Here is a 22,099-nt window from a genome sequence, read left to right as displayed (position 1 = left end):
AAAAATTTTGGTTAATAATGTTTCGTCTTTCATTACTTTTTTACACTTAATAATAATGCGTATAGTAAATAATTAGTCCCCACATAATCAATTGACCATTTTTTGCAAACCAGAGACAAGATTCAAGAAACAAGATGGTGATCTCGTATACAATAATTTCAGTGTCGTATATCTCAAACGGGTATCATATCTATATAATAAAAAAAACTAAACGACAGCAGCATATCGGTAAATAATATGTGATGTGGAATTATTATTTTCTCTCTCGTTCTTAGTAATATTGATAGTTTAATCGAGTAGTCATTTCTTTTGTTATATATATTATGTTAATTTAATCTGTTTTCAGACCCCGGAGATCACCGATGGGTTGGCATGTGGTGGGGAGGTTTCTTACTAGGCGGTCTTCTCCTGATACTGGTCGCCATCCCTTTTTTCTCATTCCCAAAAGTGCTGGTTCGAGAAAAGGAAAAGATAAGACTTGTAGAGAAGGCAGCCGCCGCCAGTGGTTCTGGAAGCGTGAAACCACCGAAACCACAGTCAGATATTAAAGACACAGGATATGGAAAAGATATTAAAGGTATTTTTCGACAAATATATAGTTATAGTGTTTATAAACTGCATATTTTGACACATTGTTACGCGATCGTTAATAACAAACAATCAGACGATTCACCTTAAGATAATTAACGTCATGCTCTTCCAACCATAGCATCTCTGATGCATTGCTACTCGAGTGACCTAGATGTATAACACATTAAATCTTATATCTTCTGGATCAAGATAGCACTAACATTCTTTCAATTACGAGTAAACGTTATAAATATGAGACTTCGTATAGTATGATATGATGTTATGATGTTTAGATATTTGTATCTCAATAATTTTCAACAAATACAATAGGAAAATATGAACTTTATATTAGTTTAACACAAGGTTTATTTTTAGATATACCAGTGTCAATGTGGCGTTTGCTCAAAAATCCCGTGTACGTCGTGACGTGTCTCGGTGCATGCATGGAGCTTATGATCGTCTCTGGTTTCGTAGTGTTCCTACCCAAATATCTCGAAACGCAATTCAGTCTCGGCAAGAGCCAAGCTAGCGTGTTCACTGGTGAGTAATAAATATTAATATTCTCGATGACCAACAACAGGAATTTTTTGTATTACCTACAGTATTGTTTTGAAATTGTCCGATATGACACTATTTAAAAGAAATTTCTATTCCTGAATGTTCAAATTGTAAAATGAGTGGTGGATTTTGTATATATGAACTTCAATACAAAAAATTTCAAAAAAAATTATAAATTTTGAACAGATTCAAGAATCAACATTTATCTATGAAATTAAACATAAACATAATAACTTAACAGGATCCATTGCAATACCCGGGGCGTGCATCGGCATTTTTATGGGCGGTTGTTTACTGAAGAGACTCGAACTAAGGCCGAAGGGCGCAGTGCAATTTGTTCTTATATCAAACACCATCTGCCTTTCCTGCTACGCATTACTATTCTTCTTGGGCTGCGACAACATTAAAATGGCCGGTACTACTATACCGTATACTAATAACAGGTAATTTTTTTGTTAATTTATACGTTTTATTTATTTATGACTTTTATGGCAAAAAAAGAGTTTGATGAACCTAAACCACGTATAGAAAATAGCAATCGAGTCTATTCAGTAATTGAAGGCAGTAAATATATATCATGTGATTTGTTGAAGCAATTCGGCTTTATAATAGTAGACAAAGTTAACTAACTGACATTATTTAATTAATGTAGAAAATTTAATAACAGCGCGTTATGAACTTCCAAGCTGTCCATAAAAAACAAAAACATTTCAGAGTACTATCTTATATTAGTAGCCTAATGTAGCCTAGTATAATATACGTGCCCTATATCTGTCAATATTGTGTAGAAAGGGATAGAATTTCACTGCTATATGCTGACGATAGATATAAAATAGGTTTTGACATTCACGTGTAGACTTACTTATTTCGAATAAATCGTAATTACTGGAAAAGACTCTATACTAGATAATAGCTAGTGAGTTGATGAATGCAGGTAATTTGGGATTATACTTTGTGTCATTGCATTTAATATACATTATTGTTATTCTTTCTACCACTATTTCCAGTGTGGTATAATTAAGAATAATAATGGACTTTTTCAATTTAATTAACTGTTATTTATTAGACCACAACATGTATCTGAAAATCAATGTTTCATAGCAATCTGGAGCCGTTTAAAGTCAATTTGACTGCCGCGTGTAACTTCAATTGCCTGTGCACCGAGACTGACATGGAACCAGTATGTGGAAACAATGGACTCACGTACTTCTCGCCGTGTCACGCAGGCTGCGCGGCCTTCTCATCTCGATCCAATTTTACTAACTGCGCATGTAAGTAATTAATTACTACCTAGCATTTTTCATAAACATGCTAGGTAGTGGCACATCTTCTTGTTGATATAATAGTACAAATAAAGTAAAATAATTATTACCCGAACATACAAAGTTTTTAGACTCCGAACAACCTTACAGTTCTGTAATAAATTGGCCGATGTTACAATTACTTATTTTAATCTTTTATGTATTAAAAAATAAATTGTCATGCTCAATGCCATGTATAATTGTCTACTAGCTATTGTTAAATAAAAACAAAATATGTGTAACAATATAGGCAGGTGTATAAAATTATATACTACTAGCTGACCCCGAAAACGTTGTTTTGCCATGTAAATTAAAAACTTGGGGTTGGTGATAGAAGGGTTAAAATTTAAGGGTGAATGTATTTTTTCATGCCAAAGTATAAAAAAATAAAAAATAAATGTTAGGTGTGGACAAAGCTTATCACTTAGGCGTATGAAAACTAGATAGTGGCACATTCTCAGACCTACTGAATATGCGTATAATATTTTCATAAAAATCGGTCAAGACACGAGTATTTTATGTATAAGATTATTTTATATATGTGACACGTGTATTTAAGATTATGAAGATTGCTGAATTGCAGTTAATTCCAATGGTTGACGTATTATAAAATGCTACAACCATTCATTCCACATTCAGTGCAATATTTTCTTTGTCTGATTATGGCCATGATAAACATTTTTTTAAGAATTATAATAGTATAATGCCGCATTAACTAACAGCTTACGGTGGGGCACCAGTGGAAGATGATAAAATGAGCAGGAAGTCAGGTCAGTTAGCCCATCTTGGCAAATAGCAATTTAACACGATGGTTTCCACCGCGTGGAGGTCAGCTAACTTTCTAACAATTTCCTTCCACCCGATATTGTCTATCGAGTGGAAATACTGATTTGTCAATTAATATCTATTTTATTATTTTCCAATTAACATTTATTTTATTAACCTACTTCTAGTAATATAAATATGAATATTAACAGTTTAAAGTTTTTACACGCCTAGTTATTATCGATACTCTGATTTATATTATATTGTAGCCTCACTTAATACATGAGTTCTATATACTTGTTGGGGATTCAACTCCTCGGAGATAAATAAAACTTATGTGGACTGTATCAACAGGTATATTTAACTGTTACAATATTTAAATTATAATGCGACAAAAATAGAGGACAACAGTAGACACACGCCGCTGATACAGGGCATCGTTCCCCGCTCATGCCCGCTCGTTCAAGCTTCACACTCGTTAGCAGTGTTCGCGCGAGTATTTGAGTGAAAAAGAATAAATAAATAAGAATGGGTTTACAATTAGAATGGAATCTGTGTTTAGGTGTGCACGAGAACAGTCGCGAGGTGGGCGTGGGGGGCGTGGGCGGCGTGGGCGGCGTGGGCGGGCTGGGCGCGGTGGTGAGCGGCGCGTCCGCGTCGGCGCTGACGGCGGGCGGCGCGCGCGAGTTCGGCAGCGAGGTGACGGTGGTGCCGGTGGCCACAGCCGGCGCCTGCAACCCGCCCTGCACCACCATCTTCCCCTTCCTCGTGCTGCTCTTCTTCATGACCTTCGTCGTCGCCGTCACGCAGATGCCGCTTCTCATGATCGTGCTCAGGTCAGTCGACGTCTCACGTTCGAAATCAATTATATTGATGTATGTGACTATTACCACAGATAACATAATATTACATACAGATACCCCATCCCATACAAGAAAATGGTTCCTTCCTAACTCGGGCTATTCTTCGGGCTATTTTATTTCGCCGCCGTAGCCGCTAGATGTCTCTAGATCTGAAGCAGTTCGGATTACTAGTGGGTGCTTAGTAACAAAGCACGAAAATAGATGGCAGTTAATTCAGTCTACATGACATCTGTTTTGCAAAGATAGGTATATACAAGATATGTAGGTAACTGTATCGTGTACCTCATTAGGGACGATTCAAGATTCAATGTAAATGTGTAGGTATAATATCGTTAGCCGACACCCTGCAGATATGGCTTATGTGCCAATGTATATATTATGTTATAGTTTATTCTACATTCCATGCCTATTTTTTTCTCTCGACGAAGATATGTTGTAACGCGTCTGCGCTATACGTATAGCCCGATTTTGATAAGTTTATACTCGTACGTATCAAAATCGGGCTATATGATTTTTTATTTCAATCGTTATGTGTAAGAGACTGGTTTTAGCTACAATGAATTTACTGGTATATACCTCATGTATTCTACGATGTACCCCTCTTTTCCCTAATGAGAATTCCGCTATATCTTATATATAAACTTCGTATCACAGTGTTAGTTGCCATATTTCTCCCACATTTTGATGAAATTTGATATGTATACTTGCTAGGTCTGAGGTAGGGTTGTTATCTATTTTTTATACCCCTAAGTCATAGGGGTGGCCTACCCAGAATTTTTTTTTTTGTATTATGGGCAATTTTTTATTTATTTATAATGTTACATACACGCCTAAATTTTGGCCCGTCTTTCACCAACCCCTATTTTTAATAACGATATTCTTACAAATATTATAAATGCTAAAGTAACTCTGTCTGTTTGTCTCGCTTTCACGCCAAAACTACTGAACTTATTTAATTGAAATTTGGTACACAGTTAATGTAGACCGTGAGAAAGGCTACTTTTTAATGCGAAAAAGGGTTGAAAGGGGAAATGAAAGGCTATATGAAGATATCGTCATTTTTAAAGTCAGATCTTGTAAGCTAAAGCTTTAATTTATAATCTTATAATTTAATTAAAAATATTTTTTAGGCTGCTGACTAAAATATAAATAAATATGACATTCTAAGTATGTAAAATGTTATCCTTAAGAGGGTAAAATGAAATATAAGATGAAAGTTGAAGATGATGAAAAAATTCGTCATTTTCAAAACTAGTACAATGAAACTTTTTTCTTTGGATTTTTCGAGTTACATTATTAAATATTTATTATTTATTTGATAAAGGTCACTATTCCACACGGAAGAAGTCGCGGGTACAGCTAGTTAATTTATAAAGCAAAACAAGGTTTGCCGGGTCAGTTAATTTATATTTATAATGAAATGAAATTCGGTTTCAAAAGAAGGAATATTAATTAAGCTAAATAGCTTAAAACTTCAATCCTAGATGAAGTGAACAGGGTCGATCTAGGTTTTTCATTACTATTATAGAAATGTAAAACGGGGGAACACGTTACTTAGTACGAAATTATGTATATTACAATAAAACTTAACGAGAAAATATTATAATGATGTCACTGGAACACTCATTGCTTTACTACTATACCGTCCATTAGTCGCGAACTTTCTGGATACGCGAGAGGCGCGCTCCTATTGGTCCGTCGGTGCGGTTACCGCACGACGCGCATGCGCTGTACGCTTAGATGAGTCTCACGGCGCGGGCGTAAGTACTTACTATGTAATATGTATACATATGGGTGTCACAAATGTTTTTATTACAAGTAATATTACTCTATTATCTAAGCCAGTAATGTGTGCTTATTTTGAACTTGATAATATTCAGAATTACTTGTATACATAACTTTCGATATCTACAATAATAATATCTTTGATGTATGAAAGAAATGTATGTACCTACATAAAAAGTTCATTTTTGAAATGTATGAAAGAAATGTATGTACCTACATTAAAAGATAATTTTTGACATGTATGAAACGTATGTACCTACCTACATTAAAATATAATTTTTGAAATGTATGAGATGTATGAAAGAAATGTATGTACCTACATAAAAAGTTCATTTTTGAAATGTATGAGATGTATGAAAGAAATGTATGTACCTACATTAAAAGATAATTTTTGACATGTATGAAATGTATGTACCTACATAAAAGTTCATTTTTGAAATGTATGAAATGTATGAAAGAAATGTATGTACCTACATTAAAAGATAATTTTTGACATGTATGAATTGTATGAAAGAAATGTATGTACCTACATTAAAAGATAATTTTTGACATGTATGAAATGTATGAAAGAAATGTATGTACCTACAATAAAATATAATTTTTGAAATGTATGCACCGTACAATAACAATACACGTTAAACATCATACCACAGAGCCATACGCATGTTAAAAACAAACTGCTATGATATTAATGAGAAAGGAAAATCAACTTTATGGTATTCGCGTTAGGGTCGATTTCTCTCTTTTCTTTAAATACTATTTTAATCTTACCAGTTGCCAGTATTCGAAGACAGCTACGATTCGTACTCGATATTTTAAATTATTATGTAATCGATTTTTCAGTACAAATGTAAATAACCAACGACACTAATAATGTACTACTATATTCCGTTCTTTGAAACGGAACACTGCTATAATACAAAATAATGAAAATTTACTGTTCACAACGACTCATTAAAAGCATCATCGAATAATGCGCTGTAATAAAATCCTGTTATCGATTATTAAAAAAAATCGATAATACATGTATTTATTTTTAATATGACAACACTTCATACATAAGTATTATTGGAAATAGTATTACTTGCTTGTTCGGCTATTTTTAATTTACTTAAAATTTTTTTATGTGTGTAATTTACAATAATAATATATTAAGTGCTTATTATTGGAAAATATAAAAAAGACATTTAATTAGGCCGATACAAATGACAACAATGCCATCTATGAAAGCTTTTTGAAAACATTGAGCCCCGTATTAGCACTGATTAAATTAATTAAGTACTGGAAAATAACAAAATGAGTAAATATATGAAAATTACTTTTCTAAACGCATTATTTCATTTTAACATGTATATATAACTTTTTAAAAATTGATTAAACATTTTTGTAAACACAGTTTTGTTTTTTAAAACGTTTGCAAAACTATGAAGAATTCCATCGATACCAATCACGCCATCTATATGCAACTTTTAGCAATAATAATGGCTACTTCCTCACGGATTGCCACTGCTATTACAATATTTAAATTTGACAAGTTAGCGTTTCCACGAATAATATTATAAGTATAAATTATATATATTCAACAGGAAAGTTTTAAAATAAGTAAGCGTTTGTATAGTATGTTACCAAGAGTTTACATACTCGCTTTCAGAATACATACATTACATACTTGTCATATAATGACATCATGATGATATTCGTAGCGTTATTATATATATAGCGAGTACGAGAGTATATGTAATAACGGTTGCCGAATAATATCAGGTTTGCTATCAAACCTGATGATATTCGGCATACCAAAGTATTCGGTGGCGGTAAAAATATATCATATCATTGTAATAATAAAAAAAATATTTTTTATTTTAGATCTGTAAGCGAGGAAGAACGGTCGTTTGCTCTGGGTATGCAGTTCGTAATATTTCGCTTATTTGGTTATATCCCGGCGCCGATAGTATTCGGCAATCTCATCGACTCGACGTGCATTCTTTGGAAACAATCATGCAGCGGCGAAAAGGGCGGCCGCTGTTTACTCTACGACATTGAACAATTTAGATACAGGTATTGTTTGTTAATATATAGTTAAAAGTATTATTTTGATTGTGCCACAAAACATCGTGTTCTATTTCTAATTATTAATCGCAAACTCGACGGGAGTTTTTTTTTATGAATCAAAGTCAATACATCTAGAAACAAATTTTAAGGCCAAATTTACACGACAAAGACTATAAATAAAATAAAACAGTGGAATTAATATGTATTTTGATTTTCAGATACGTCGGTCTATGTGGTGGAATAAAAATCGTAGCGCTAGGTATTTTCCTAGCTGACTGGTGGCTGGTACGACGTCGCAGAAACTTAGAAACTGTACCGCCACTCGATCCTCACAAGGACATAGCCGGCTCAATAATAAGTCTCGATAAGCGTGAGTACATTTTTCTTACATCCTTATTTAAAGCCATTGACTATTTTCAGTGCGGTTTCCGAGATCTCATGGGAATATATATATTTTATATTAATAAATACTATACTAATGCGCCCAGTAACAACACATGAGACTAGACTTTGTCTACTAATCAGTGTCAGACTTGAGTTTATAATTACTCATACAATCAATCTTTTCTTCTTTTATTCTTATTAAAATTATTTTTTAGTAATTGCTTACTTCGAAGCTTGTCATACTATTGTAGTTTTCGGACTACTATTTACATAGAAAACGTTGTAATTGTTATCTTTCAGTTTTCGAAGAGCTGCCATCTGCGGATAACGCGAGCGGATTTCGTTCCGGCTTGACTTCGGGCCCGAGCTCTGCGACCACGACGCCCATGGAGGCCGGCGCGGTACCTGAAGGTAGCCAGGAACCGACCAGAGGCAAGCTTCAGAGAACCGAGTCACAATACTCGCAAGAGTCGCAGTCGAGAGCCGGCGCCGGCAAGCCGCGAGTGCTGGTCGCCTCGCGACACCTGCGCAACGACTCCAAGACGATCCAGCTGGAGCCGCGCGCGCGGCAACACTCGCTCGACGAGTCCGAGCGCGCCCGCCCCACGCGCAGCGACTCCAGAGACTCCCGCGACTCGCGCGCCGATGCCTTCCCACGCTCCACCTCGCGAGACTTCCGCACTCACTCGCGCAGCGGCTCCCGCGACTTCAAAGTCCACTCGCGGTCCGACTCGCGAGACCTCAGTCTCGAGCAACTCAAGCATCTCGCCCTAAAGAGCATGGAGAGTCTCGACCTCACGGTGCTACCGTTGACGAAGTGCGTCGACGAGGAAAGCAAACGACTGATAGATGGCAGCGGTATGCTTCGCCACCGTAGAACGAGCTCGAAAGACTTGAAACCGCACGAGACGAAACACAAGCGCACGTCGTCGCATCACCTAACGATGGAGCCGAGCGAGCTGAGCTTGCAGATACAGAAGGGGCGCAGCGTGGACCAACTGGCGACGGCGCCGTTAGAGCCGCGCGTGTGACCGACGAACGAAACGCGGCCAGGCAGCGCGTGACGGTCGCGACCTGAATCTCGATTAGTGATCGGGCGACGCAGACACTCCACGGTAGTCACTATTTGATATAGCGATACTGAGTGTGATAATCGATTTAGTGAAATTTATAGTAGTTAAGTTCAGATAGGACTCACATTCTAGTTCTAAAGCTCTAGACATAGATAAATGAGTGATTTCGAATCATATCTTAAAGTAGTGAAACTTATCGAACTCGAATTTTGGCTTGTATCTATCCTCGGTGGGTAGTTTTTAAAATCTTAACAAGTTTAATTTGATCTAGAATAAAAAGTCAATTGGAAAAACATTGCCTTCGTGTATTGATACTTCAATAACAATTGCAATTTTTGGTGTTAGTTTTAAACTTAGCCACTGTGGTATACCAAACACGGACATACTATAATAACCCTATTATGCACTAAGTTAATTGATATCAATTTACAAAATATATTATTCTCGTTATTTTTCTGTATGTACTTAATATGTATTGTCTGAAAAAATTATAAGATCTAAGAAATATATATATACCACCTAAAAACTGAAAACAACATGTTCTACGGTTACAATTATTTACATATTAAGTACAGGACAAGTATACAATACAAGTATATGACAGTGATGTTATACAGGTATGCATTGTGCTATATTAATATATTAATGTGCATGAAATGACAAACTGCTTTCAGTTAATTGCAGGCATAATATGTAACATTACTCAAATTATAAGACTACTAGTTTAAATACAGATTTTAGTCAATATTGTGGGAAATTTCACCTTTGCAATAGCGTAATTTACACTTCACATATTAAAGCTTTAATCTGGTTTTATGCAACCGATTTCAGGGTCAACCATACATACATGTATATAAAATGAAAAAAAAATTTAGTTTCTATTCATTGTCTCACCTTATGTAGTTTTACTAAAGTATAAGATTCCCTAGTTGACCCATTTTTAGCAAATAAAGTGGAATATTACAATCTGCCAATGGTTAGTTATGTCATTAAGGTTTTATGCTATTTTAGGCTGTTGTTTTCTAATCACTTTTATTAATTGTGTGAATAAGACAGTTATAAGTCCATAGTACTAATCATCTGCTAAATTACACTTGCATGTGAAGTTCTATGTAAATGCTTTGATATCCAGCTCTTGTTAAAAATCAATCTGCACATGTCTGAGCAGAATTGTCAATGATGACGAAAAATTCATAAGACTTATCATTGGATACAGATACATACATTAAGGAAACACAAAATTTTATTTTTAAAAAATGTTGACACAACATTCCTCCTTAGCACTAGTAAATCACCATTTTATTCACAAGCACAAAGCATAAGAAAACTCATTTAGTAAATATTGTATATGTAACTATACATTGTGTATGAAGTCTGTCTTTCTTTATTGTGATCTCAAAATTTTAGTAAAATACTATTTTTAACTGAAATCAATGTTAGAAATCCTTTCTTTTCACAATTATTATGTCAGTTTGAGAATATGTTTTACGTTATTTCTTTTGATATCAATTTTTATATTAACAATCTATCACACATAACTGCAGACATTTAACGATAACTTTCTTGAAAAAAATATGTGATAGTCAAATAGTGGTTAAATAGTAACCATTAATAAAATTCACTGATCCTGTATATCCAAGATGGTCACAACAGTACTGCAAAAGTGCATACCACCAATTACTTAGATTGATCGCTACTACAAGACTAATCACATGTCGGCGCTTAAGGATACCAGGGAGGTGAGGGGCATAAGCAATTAACTTATTTGTAGTCATATACATATAACTACGTAAATTGTATAAGAAAAACAGAATTGAAATAATTTAAATATTTATACCTGCATATTATTTTCATAATTATGATTACATTTTATATTATTTATAGCAGACTGAATTTTTGTCGTTAGAAAACTTGTATACCAAACGAAATTTTAGAATCACAATATACTAACAAAATATAGGCATGTCATGTGTTGCATTCATTACAATGTCCATGCTTTTAACTGCCCTATCGGGATTGGTACAGTTATGTAGATATATTATTAAATATTTTATTTTGTCTTTCTTCTTGTATAATATTAAAAATAGAAAAATATTCTTTTCTATAAATAGTACAAATATAGTTAAAAAACATTAAAATTATATTTATACAAGTCATGACAGATTATGTTTTGATAGAAAATGACCTTTGGCTCCTAAGTACATATTTTTCATTACTCATTTATTAATATTTTAGTGATTGACAAATAAATTTCTATGATTTAGTATATCATATATTAGATCTATCTGTTTATATTCACTAAAAAATTTGTCAATTCTTGGGCTGCTATTTCATCTAAGAACTTAATTAAATGATCTCTTTCACAATTGATATGCTTCCATCACTGTTGCACAACTTCGCAAAAAAACATTTGTGTAAAATTGTGATAGAAGTCTTGAATATTATCTTAGAATAATAACATATTTTAAAGCAATATATTTATCTCGAAATTAAAAGACAAAAGTCAGCAATGTAAATTAATGTCATATATTGTTAAGAGAGAAATAGTTTGATATGAAAGAGAGTGTTTTATCTAAAAAGGCCTTATTACAATAGTTTTAAGACTTGATACTGACTTAGCTGTATTTGTATAGGTTGTTATCACAAATAAAAGTGTTTGATGACAGCAACTCCATAACTAATTTGTTGCATTTAGATTAATAAAAATTGCATACTTATTTTATACAGTTGTTTTATTTTCAAATAATAATAAAAATATAGTAGTAAAAAGATTGATGATGTTGAAGACGAATGATTTCCATAATTATTAAAACAATGAACATATTATTACTTAATAATATATTAAGTATGTCTTATGTAATATCTGGCTTAGACACCTTTACCACCAATCACAATTTTTTATTGTGTTAACAAAAGAAATGCAATATTATTCACGGTTGATATTAACAAACCTGTAGATAATTTCTGTTATTTCCAAATTTCCATAATTTATCATGTAAGCTTATTGTGATGGTAAAACTGCTAGGAGTCTTAAAATTTATATATATATATATATATTCCCCTGATCTGAAGAGCAGTTTTACTAATTCATGAGATATATTGATTCTTTGTCTTATGTATCTAAAGCTAATCCAATTATTCATGAGAAAATGAATAGGTACATATATACTTTATGATATGATTAAAATAATAATGCCAGAAATATTTCAATACCATTCTATTTCACAGCAACTACATTGAAACAATTCTTATACTTAATATACAAAGACTACCTATTTAGACTATGTACTGTTACCACTTAAAATATTTGAATACTTCCTAAAATTACAACTCCCCACACTCTGCTATTACTACTTTCTTTAATGTTTTCCCACTTCTGGTCCCTAAATTTTCCATTTTTTTTACCACATCTAAACCTTCTACAACTTCACCAAAGACTACATGTTTTTTATCCAACCATGGAGTGGTAGTAGTAGTAATAAAAAACTGTGAACCATTTGTATTGGGACCTGCATTAGCCATTGACAATATTCCTGGCCCAGTGTGCTTAAGTTTGAAATTCTCATCCTGGAATGTACGTCCATAAATTGATTTTCCACCTGTACCATTATGATTAGTAAAGTCACCGCCTTGACACATAAAATCAGGAATTATTCTGTGAAAAGAGGACCCCTTGTAACCAAATCCTTTCTCCCCCGTACATAAAGCCCTGAAGTTTTCTGCCGTTTTTGGTACAACATCAGAGTGAAGTTTCATAACTACTCGACCCAGAGATTCACCATCAGCTGTGACATCAAAGAACACTTTTTTCTCAGGTTGTGTGGAAGCAAATCGCAATGCAGCTGCTGAATATAAAGTACCATTAACTATGGCACGTCGCATTATTGCAGGCAGCGCCATTGCCAGTTCGCCTGTCAAAATAATATTCAGTAAATAGTTTGCGTTTAAGACTAATTAAATTTATTATTTAAAATCTAAAAAAGTTATAACCTCAAACCTTGTGGTCACAGATAAAATTAGAGCTCTAGAGAATGGAGAGAGAGAGAGACCGAGTAGTAGTAGTGGTATATTTTATCCACAAGTGGATAGGCAAAGGTACGAGACCATACAGCCTAATCTTCAGTAGTGTTTCCATGAAAATTCAAAAATTCTTCAAGGCGATATCGCCAAATCTTTTCATTAATTATAAGTTTGTGTTAAGTCCATGTATGTGTCCATAATTGAAATGTTTATAATTCTCCGATTGTTGCTATGATGAAGTCGTAAATTGGTTTAAAAGTTGCAGTGCATTTGAATAATTCTTGAAGCGATGGCGGAATAATCTTATATAGTTCTTGAAGCTTAGCAATGAGCAAAATTCTGTTTAAATTAAAGGCCGGGCAATCAAAAAATATATGTTCTAATGTTTGATTTTCGTTACTAGAGCATAAAAGACAAATCGGAGAATTAATGATCTTCATTCGGTGTAAATGTGCATTGAATTTACAATGTCCAAATCGTAGTCGACAAATTTGAGTATAAAATCTTCTCTCTAAAAATATTTTTCCCTGAATGAACCAGGGTTTTTTGCCAACAGTACTGTTTATCCCTGCATACCAAGTACCTTTATCTTTGGTAGTACGTTTCCAATCTTCTTCCCAATTTTTTAATAAGTTTTTTCTAATTTCAAGAATTAAATCTTGCCAAGGTAAGAAAATTTTTTTAGACTCACCACCCAATCTGTTGACAGTTTTGACAAGGTAATCTACTTCTTCATTACCTGTCACACCTTTGTGTGCCGGTGTCCAAGTAAATATAATTTCTTTTCCTTTATTAAACAAAACAGTCCATAGTTCTTTAATTTGGTAAATAATATAGCTTGTTTTGGCACTAAATGAATGATTTTGCAACGCTGATAAGACTGACATGCTGTCACTAATGATAAGCCACTGATTATGAGGTTTAGCGCATATGTCTTCGTTAATATAATGCAAAGCTTGCAAAATAGCCAAGGCTTCGGCAGTGAATATACTAGTAATGGTAGGTAATCGAAATCCATAACCAGTTTTTATATCGCTATGGTAAAAACCTAATGACACACCTTGGTCATTTTTTGAACCATCTGTATATATTGTGTTAAATGAAGGCCATTGAGAAAGATGTTCATAAACTTCTTCTTTACATTTTAAGTTCTTATCTGTTTCTATTGTCATATTGCAAAATTTACTGTCATATGTCCCTTCATAACATGCCCACTTATTATTTGCCACATGAATATTATTTTGCTCAATTATAGATTTCATTGCAGAGAAATCAAGGAGAATATATGGGAATTTTATGGAATTAGAAGAAGAAGCAATGGTTTGAGAATCTGTAATTTTTTGTAACAGCGAATTATTGGAAATGCTATGTAATTTTAGCAAGAATTTAAATTTAAGAAATTTGAATCTTAATGACAGAGATGGAATGTTGCATTCTACTTGGAGAGAGACTATTGGAGTTGTTTTCATTGCACCAGTGATTAGACGCAAATTATTATTTTGGATTGTCTAATTTTTTTAAGAGTGTGGGATTGGAAGCAAAGCAAAGGTAACTGTACTCAAAGTGAGAACGGACTATGGATTTGTACAACATAAGTAAAATCTTTGGATCAGCCCCCCAAAATGTTTTGGAAAGGCATTTTAAAATATTAAAAGCTCTAGAAGCTTTATCAGATATATTACAGACATGCTTATTCCAAGATAGATTTTTTGTTAATGTTACACCAAGAAACTTGGCTTCAGCTACTACAGGCAGTATGCTACCATTATAATTAATATTAGCATGCAAAGTTCTTGATCTACTGAATATAACAACTTTAGTTTTATCTAAACTAATATCTAATTGTAAATATTTAAAATAAACATTTAATTTCTTTAAAGCTTTGTTTATTTTATTTTCTACTATATGAATATTTGAGCCTGAACAGTAAACTGCTAAATCATCAGCAAACTGTAAATTGCTGACTTCATTACCAAGAATAATATTAATTTTATGAATATACAAAATAAATAACAGTGGACTCAATATTCCCCCTTGACATACACCTATATATGAAGATTGTGGACCATATAAATTATTATTGTACTTAACATAGACTTGTCTATTATGTAGGAAATTAAAAATCCAGTTAATCAACTTATCTGGTATTCCTAGTGTTTGCAGTTCATTAGTTAGAATATGATGATTAACATTGTTAAAAGCACCAACTATATCAAAGAAGACAGAAACCAGTATATTGTTACTAGAAAAAGCACGATGAATATCTAGGTTTAAATGATTTAAGCTCTCTGTAGCTGAAAAACCTTTCCTGAAGCCAAACTGATTTGAAGGTAATAACTTATTTGATTCTATATAAAATTCTAACCTTTGTTTAATCATTTGTTCGAAAAGTTTACTCATACAAGATGTTAATGCTATGGGTCTATAGGAGTCTGAATGATTTATCAATTTGCCTGGTTTAAGAATAGGAATCAGACAATCTGTCAATCGGGTGGTATTTTTGAAGTATTCCAAAGAGAGTTAAGTAACATTAATAAAGTGTTTTTAGAATTGGGTGATAATGTCTTTAACATTTTGTAAGAGATATTGTCAAGACCGAAAGCTGTGTTACGTCTGCTGTTTAAGGCACTGTAAAATTCTGTTATAGTAAAAGGGTTTATAATGAAGCTGTTATTATTATTTAATGATACCTGTATGTTGGGTCTACTTTTGGCTGGCGGTTTGGATGTAAATTTACTTAAGAAAGGAGAAATCCAATCAGTGTCTGAAGATATAAGTAAACAGTTGTTATTAAATGTTTTATTAAATTTTTTCATTTTATTCCAGATAACTGATAGAGGAGTTTGCCGATTAATCGACTCACAGAATTTTATCCAGCTGGCATTTCTTTCGTTTTTGAGAGTAAGTTTTTTGATTGCCTGTTGTCTTTTAAATCTTATGTAATTTTCTTGAGTGGGATTATTTTTAAAATCTATGTAAGTTTTCTTACATAATTCTATTGCTTGAGAACAAGTATTGTTCCACCATGGCAAAGAAAGTCTTGCCTTGTGATTACTGACTAAAGAATGTTTTAAATTTCCATGTGAATTATTAGCTGTGTTAATGCTTTCTATTAAAATATTGCACATTTGTTTATAGGAGTCTAAAGGGGTGGAAGGATCGTAATTAAATTCATTACATAATTTATTATCAACAGTCTCTTGGTATACAAGCCAGTTTACATTATTGTAATTTGGCCTAAAAAAATTACTATGATTAATGGAAATGTTATTTGCATTTACAGTGTTACATAAAAGGTGGGTGATGGTTGGAAGATGATAGCTCCCTAAAGGATTATCATGTACAGACCAATTGCATCGGAGTGACAGAGAGGCAGAAACAATTGTAAGATCCAGAGCACTTGGACTCCATATATCAGAGCCTACAGTAGTGGGTTGACCATTATTAATTATACAAAGATCATTGTCTTCAATAGTATTAAGAAGAATAGTGCCTCTAGAATCGGTTCTCGAGCAACCCCAAGTGGTATTGTGGGCGTTAAAGTCACCAGCTATTATCATAGGTGATGGGATAGATTTAAATAAGTTATCTAAATGTAAATGTGTAAAGTTACGTGACATTGCGGATGTAGGGCTGTAAAAACTAACAAAAGAAATTGTTTCATTTTTCAAATATAATTTTAAAGCGATATTTTGCAAAGAATCATCGTGATATGTATTTAATCTGTTATAATTCAATTTGTTTTGTATTAGAATGGCTACACCATTATGATTATTACCAATGTCTAATCTTTCTATATTATAACCTTTGATATTAAAGTTTTTGAAAGGCTTTAGCCAAGTTTCAGAAAGAAGGGCGATATGTATATTGTTGTTATATAAAAAATAAGTAAAAGCAAGTCTATTATTTATTAAGCTCTGGGCATTCCACTCGATAATATTTAAAATATTATCCATTAAAGAGATACTATTAATTAGTGTTAGTACTGGAAATCTTAAAAGTATCTAAAATTATGTTTTTTATGCCTTCTGAGTTTAAGGGAGAGTCATCTGTTTTATTAACAGAAATAATTTTAATAACTGATGCAATGATTAATTTTAAAAAGTCATCATTTTGCAATAATGTGTTAATATTGTCAGTAGGTTTAGTTTTAGTGTTTAAAGATGGAAAAGATTTTTCATTAAATAAACTAGAGAAGGGAACAGTATTGTGTTTTATTTTGTTTTCTTGTATTTTCTTCTTTTTAATTGGGCATTCAGCTGAGATAGCTATATGGTTACCATTACAGTGAAGACATACAGCTTCTGTGCTATTTTTAGTGCAATCTTTAAAATGATGGTTTTCTCCACATATTGAGCAACGTTGAGTATTTTTGCAAAATTTACCAATGTGGCCATATCTCAGGCACTTTAAACATTGTGTTACTGGTGGGGTGTAAGCGCTTACCTCGAAATACCATGAATTGATATCGACATTCGTAGGGAGTGTGGGACAGGCAAAGGTAATGGCCACTGATTGGGTGGGCAGAAAACTTGTGTTACCATCTTCATCACGACTTCTTCGCATAAACCGACGCACCGAGACGACGTCTCTGGAGCTGGAAATACCATTGTAAATACTTTTGTTTGACATGTATATAGGTACGTTTTTTATGACCCCTGTTATTTCCGTTAATGTTGCAGGTATTGTGGCTTTAACATGTAAATCTTTTTGTACTTTGGTGTTATTTAATGCTATGTTGGCTAAACCTGGCCTTTCAAAAATGGCTCCGACTTTATATTTATTAATTCTCTTGAAAATTTATACCCTTGTTTTGGCGCTTAAGACAGGCGCCAAGGGACATAAGGTCTCTGTCGCCTAAAGGCCTCGTATCGGTACTTTCATAAATAACTATATATTCAAAATTTCCTCCATCCTCAGGATATTGGCGACAGTAATTATCGATTTTAAAAACTTTATACTTATCCTCATCCAGTGAGGAGTCAGAATCTGGACTGTCGACATCCCTGGAATTTTCTGGGGAGCAATTATCATCGGCTTTGCGCTTTTTGCGCTTACTTCCCATTTTGGGACTGTAATTAACTACAAATTATGTTAGTTGTACCTATATATACAAATTATTGAATATAAATAAAATATAAAATAAAGGAAAAATATTTAAAACACCCGCTCTATTTGACTTCCCGCCAAAAAGTCGAGAGAGACCGATCAGAATTCAGTTTTTTTTTTTGTTTTATTTATCCGTAACGGAAAGGCAAAGAGTCTAAGCCCATACAGCCGTTCAGAATTCAGTGCTGTAATTGTCAGGCAGAAAAAATAAACTGTCATTTAACTGTCAGTACATATATATCATAGACGGTGGACACAGCCACAATTCACAATTTCTGACTACATCCCTATCTAGTCTGTGCTATTAACCTACCTATAAGTATAAATAGATTTTATTGATTCATGCGTATTCAGCCAAAATATATAAAATTATGTCTGTTCCATACAGTGGTACAATACAGAGATCCGCAGGTGTCGTATCTGCAATTGGTAAACAACTGAAGGGCATTAATTTAAAAGCAGCAAAGAGAATCGTCGTAAAATTCGATCCTTTCGCTGATAATGTAACTCAAACGAGGTAAGAAATAGCTAAAAACGATTTCATATAATGTAATATTGAACTGCTTATGGATTTTAATTTTTAAACGTTATCATTATTTGTAATAAGGAAACAATTGTAATATAAGTAGTTTCATTTCCGATTTTATGTATTATGCTACCCCCTGTAGGTGATATAAATTTTTTCTTCCTCTTTATCTGCTTTAATTTAGAATTCGCTGACTGCACTCCCTTCTGGCCTCCCTAACTGAATACTATCATAGTTATTCCTAGTAAATTAGATTCATATTAAGTACGCGACTACCCTTTTCAATTACCACTGATAAAATAATTACTTTGTATTATGATCACTGACTGATTAATTTTTTTACTGAGGTAATAATTTTTGTAGTCTTATGTATTTTGGTATTTAGCTGTTTTTATTCATTAAAAACTAAAAATGCAATAATTTGTAATAATAACTTGTAAATAGATAATTGTATTACAGAGTAATACAAATTATTTGCACTTTATGCTGAGTCTGCTTTCTAAAAAAGTAGAATAAATAAAATTACTATTTCAAAAGTGTTTATATATTAAGTTTGTTTAAATAAAGAATATTTCTATCAGCCCTATATACTACAGGCTCATTTGTTTCCCCGGGAGTAAGGATTACTGCACAGTATTTAAATAAGAAGTGATTATTATACCAATAATCTTAATATCAACGTCAGTTTATTGACATTGCTATCAGCCCTATATACTACAGGCTCATTTGTATCTCCAGGAGTAATGATTACTGCACAGTATTTAAATAAGAAGTGATTATTATACCAATAATCTTAATATCAACGTCAGTTTATTGACATACTGCTATCAGCCCTATATACTACAGGCTCATTTGTAGCTCCAGGAGTAATGATTACTCCACAGTATTTAAATAAGAAGTGATTATTATACCAATAATCTTAATATCAACGTCAGTTTATTGACATACTGCTACCAGTTCTTGCATATTCACTATAATAAATTATAAGTACTTAACTTTTTTCAGGCACTTTTTACATTATTTGAGCTCACCAAAAATAAGTTTAACAAATCCAAACTGTTCACTAAAAACTGAAATTGTATGTGATCGCAGTGAGCCCACAGTTGGTGTAACAATTTTACCTAATATTGGAGGTAAGCTTGTCTTGATAAGTTTATATACCTACTTTGTGATACATATATTGATATCTATTCTATAATATATTCACTATTCTGCAAACAACTAAGTTTCGAAAGAGCTATACTTTTTTATTCAATATATTACAAATAAAGAATATGATGATAAGATGTATAGTTATAATACCTGACAATACAAATTCCACATCTCAACTATTAATCATATGTAACTGGAATCAGAACCCCATTCAGAGTCACATAGGGGTTTAGTTATATAAGTGTATTTATTTTTTTATTCAATGTGAGATCTTATCAGCAGGTTGTAAAGATACTCAGAAATAATCTACAACCTTAACTCTAGAGATATTTTTATAAAGCTCATTTCAGTCTATCTGACAAACATATTCAATATATGGTGCTGACCATGACATTTTTAGTTTCAAAAGCTAGAAAAAGATTGTATCACAGTATTTTATAGATTTATTGATGACTATAAAATAAAGCTGTTTATTATTTCAGATACTGCAAATATTAAGCAAATAACATTCAAAAGTGGAAATCTAACTTGTTTAGAACTTCTACAGCTTTTTAACAAACACGTATCATCATTGGCACCTGTTGAACAACCAGTTTCAACTATTCAGACAAAATCAGAGAAAAAGAAGGGCAGAAAGAAATAAACTTGTAAAAATGACGAGATCCAACAAAGGAAATCTTCATGTGGTAGAGGAATTATACAATCAAATACCAGAATTTACGGATGTATTCTCAGAGGACACATTCTATATCTTTGTTATATGTTTTGTTCTATCTACCATACTAGTTGCTTTTATTTTATCTAGATTTATAACTATCAAGCCTGTAGAATAATTTACCATTTAATGTCATTGTTATAATAAAAACATATGTAATACAAGTTCTTTTGATTACCAATATTATAGCTTTTTTAAATAGATGAATATCTAATGGTGCAATTGGCTGCCTTAACATTATATGACGATGGAAGATGATAGAAAGAGGATGAAATCAGGTTGATTAGTATTTCATATTAAATTAACTAGGATGGTATCCAGTGAGCAACCCGGGATGTAGGTGGCAACACATGCCCATGCCACGGGCGGGCAATTGTAATTTGGCAGATCAATACACATTTTTGACGCCCCTTTGAGAACTTGACCTCTGAAAGACGGAAGTTAAGTAAATTGTTTAATGCATTTGAAAATTAAGATATAACTGTTAATAAAGACACAATAATTAATACCAATACTAGGCGAACTAATTGTATGTTAATATACAGAATGTTGCAATTTAGTGAAAATGTTGGCTGGTTGGCATTTATAGATTTTGCCCCACCTAAAAAAAAGTAGATTCAGAGCTGGCAAAGAAAACTGTGTAAAGATCTACTTGACCTGGTACATTATCAAAAATAGGATCACTAGCCTTCGTTACTAATAATCTCTTCCCGTCCCTAATGTATCGTTATTACAATCACGGTATTTGATACTATTATATTTTATGTGAAGGTCTACCTTCCATTTGATCCTCATTTTGGGATCCATACTATGGGAAGGTCGTTAACGCTTGGGTTTGTAATATGAACTAAGCAAATTATAATAGTATTTGGCAATTAAAATATGTAAAAATTACAAGAAAAAGAAAAATAGTCTTGAAAAATCCTCCAAAGAAACTTAATCATGTGATCTGAATTTATATTTACAACTTAATTTTTTTAATAATTATGTAAGAAAATCCTTATTACAATAATATCTAGCATTTATTTCTAGTAGGGCTGTATACAGATGGTATACCATTACATTTAAAACTAACTGCTGAGAACGCAAATAAGGGCAACTTCCTTTATAATTATATAACCAAGAACCTCTATATAACGAGGTACCTACTAGGTACTAACTCTCAGTATACGAGTTTGTTTTTCAGTTTACTGATACTTTTAATTACATAGTTTATCATAAGAGGA

General features: G+C 32.8%; 4 protein-coding genes and 1 long non-coding RNA gene across 7 annotated transcripts in view; 4 read left to right on the top strand and 1 right to left on the bottom strand.

Moving 5' to 3' along the window:
• The window catches only part of LOC131846053 (solute carrier organic anion transporter family member 5A1), a 51,156-nt gene extending 41,418 nt beyond the window's left edge, over nucleotides 1–9,738 (top strand). For both annotated transcript variants that reach the window (XM_059195273.1, XM_059195271.1), the window contains 8 exons: nucleotides 347–577; nucleotides 946–1,110; nucleotides 1,370–1,571; nucleotides 2,230–2,399; nucleotides 3,757–4,030; nucleotides 7,709–7,900; nucleotides 8,113–8,264; nucleotides 8,579–9,738. In XM_059195273.1, the coding sequence (XP_059051256.1) occupies nucleotides 347–577; nucleotides 946–1,110; nucleotides 1,370–1,571; nucleotides 2,230–2,399; nucleotides 3,757–4,030; nucleotides 7,709–7,900; nucleotides 8,113–8,264; nucleotides 8,579–9,309 (2,117 nt within the window). In that variant the 3' untranslated portion in view covers nucleotides 9,310–9,738. The remainder of the gene's footprint in view (nucleotides 1–346; nucleotides 578–945; nucleotides 1,111–1,369; nucleotides 1,572–2,229; nucleotides 2,400–3,756; nucleotides 4,031–7,708; nucleotides 7,901–8,112; nucleotides 8,265–8,578) is intronic.
• A 2,742-nt stretch (nucleotides 9,739–12,480) lies between these two features.
• LOC131846054 (peptidyl-prolyl cis-trans isomerase-like) lies at nucleotides 12,481–13,403 on the bottom strand. 2 transcript variants are annotated; one of them, XM_059195274.1, is made up of 2 exons: nucleotides 13,342–13,403; nucleotides 12,481–13,262 (listed from the first exon to the last, which is right to left on the bottom strand). In XM_059195274.1, the coding sequence occupies exon 2, from the start codon at nucleotides 13,249–13,251 to the stop codon at nucleotides 12,676–12,678; it is 576 nt and encodes a 191-aa protein (XP_059051257.1). In that variant the 5' UTR covers nucleotides 13,252–13,262; nucleotides 13,342–13,403; the 3' UTR covers nucleotides 12,481–12,675. The 2 variants fall into 2 exon arrangements, with proteins under 2 accessions (XP_059051257.1, XP_059051258.1); XM_059195275.1 differs by having other exon boundaries at nucleotides 13,349–13,372.
• Nucleotides 13,404–14,887: 1,484 nt separating this feature from the next.
• On the top strand, nucleotides 14,888–17,559 carry LOC131845960 (uncharacterized). The gene is made up of 3 exons (XR_009357663.1): nucleotides 14,888–15,701; nucleotides 16,198–16,272; nucleotides 16,655–17,559. It is a non-coding gene; the product is annotated as an uncharacterized LOC131845960 (long non-coding RNA).
• Nucleotides 17,560–18,762: 1,203 nt separating this feature from the next.
• LOC131845824 (large ribosomal subunit protein mL53) lies at nucleotides 18,763–20,801 on the top strand. The gene is made up of 3 exons (XM_059194950.1): nucleotides 18,763–18,997; nucleotides 20,012–20,139; nucleotides 20,641–20,801. Exons 1-3 carry the CDS (start codon nucleotides 18,852–18,854, stop codon nucleotides 20,799–20,801), a joined length of 435 nt encoding a protein of 144 aa, XP_059050933.1. The 5' UTR covers nucleotides 18,763–18,851.
• Nucleotides 20,802–20,811: 10 nt separating this feature from the next.
• LOC131845825 (uncharacterized) lies at nucleotides 20,812–21,323 on the top strand. Its single transcript, XM_059194952.1, has one exon. The coding sequence runs from the start codon at nucleotides 20,812–20,814 to the stop codon at nucleotides 20,989–20,991; it is 180 nt and encodes a 59-aa protein (XP_059050935.1). The 3' UTR covers nucleotides 20,992–21,323.
• The last annotated feature ends 776 nt before the right edge of the window (nucleotides 21,324–22,099 follow it).

This window comes from Achroia grisella, unplaced genomic scaffold (assembly GCF_030625045.1).
Source record: "Achroia grisella isolate CSIRO2021 unplaced genomic scaffold, CSIRO_AGI_Agris_v1 utg487, whole genome shotgun sequence".
In the NCBI taxonomy this organism is placed as follows: domain Eukaryota; kingdom Metazoa; phylum Arthropoda; class Insecta; order Lepidoptera; family Pyralidae; genus Achroia; species Achroia grisella.
The sequence above is the reverse complement of the archived record's forward strand: the minus strand, read 5'-3'. Positions and strand labels throughout refer to the sequence as shown.

Excerpts from the sequence above, each read along its gene's own strand:
- LOC131845825 (XM_059194952.1), top strand. The coding sequence starts at position 20,812 with ATGACGAGATCCAACAAAGGAAATCTTCATGTGGTAGAGGAATTATAC.
- LOC131845824 (XM_059194950.1), top strand. The coding sequence starts at position 18,852 with ATGTCTGTTCCATACAGTGGTACAATACAGAGATCCGCAGGTGTCGTA. Across the intron at positions 18,998-20,011 it reads GATAATGTAACTCAAACGAG|GCACTTTTTACATTATTTGA; the intron begins GTAAGAAATAGC and ends AACTTTTTTCAG. Across the intron at positions 20,140-20,640 it reads AATTTTACCTAATATTGGAG|ATACTGCAAATATTAAGCAA; the intron begins GTAAGCTTGTCT and ends TTATTATTTCAG.
- LOC131846054 (XM_059195274.1), bottom strand. The coding sequence starts at position 13,251 with ATGGCGCTGCCTGCAATAATGCGACGTGCCATAGTTAATGGTACTTTA.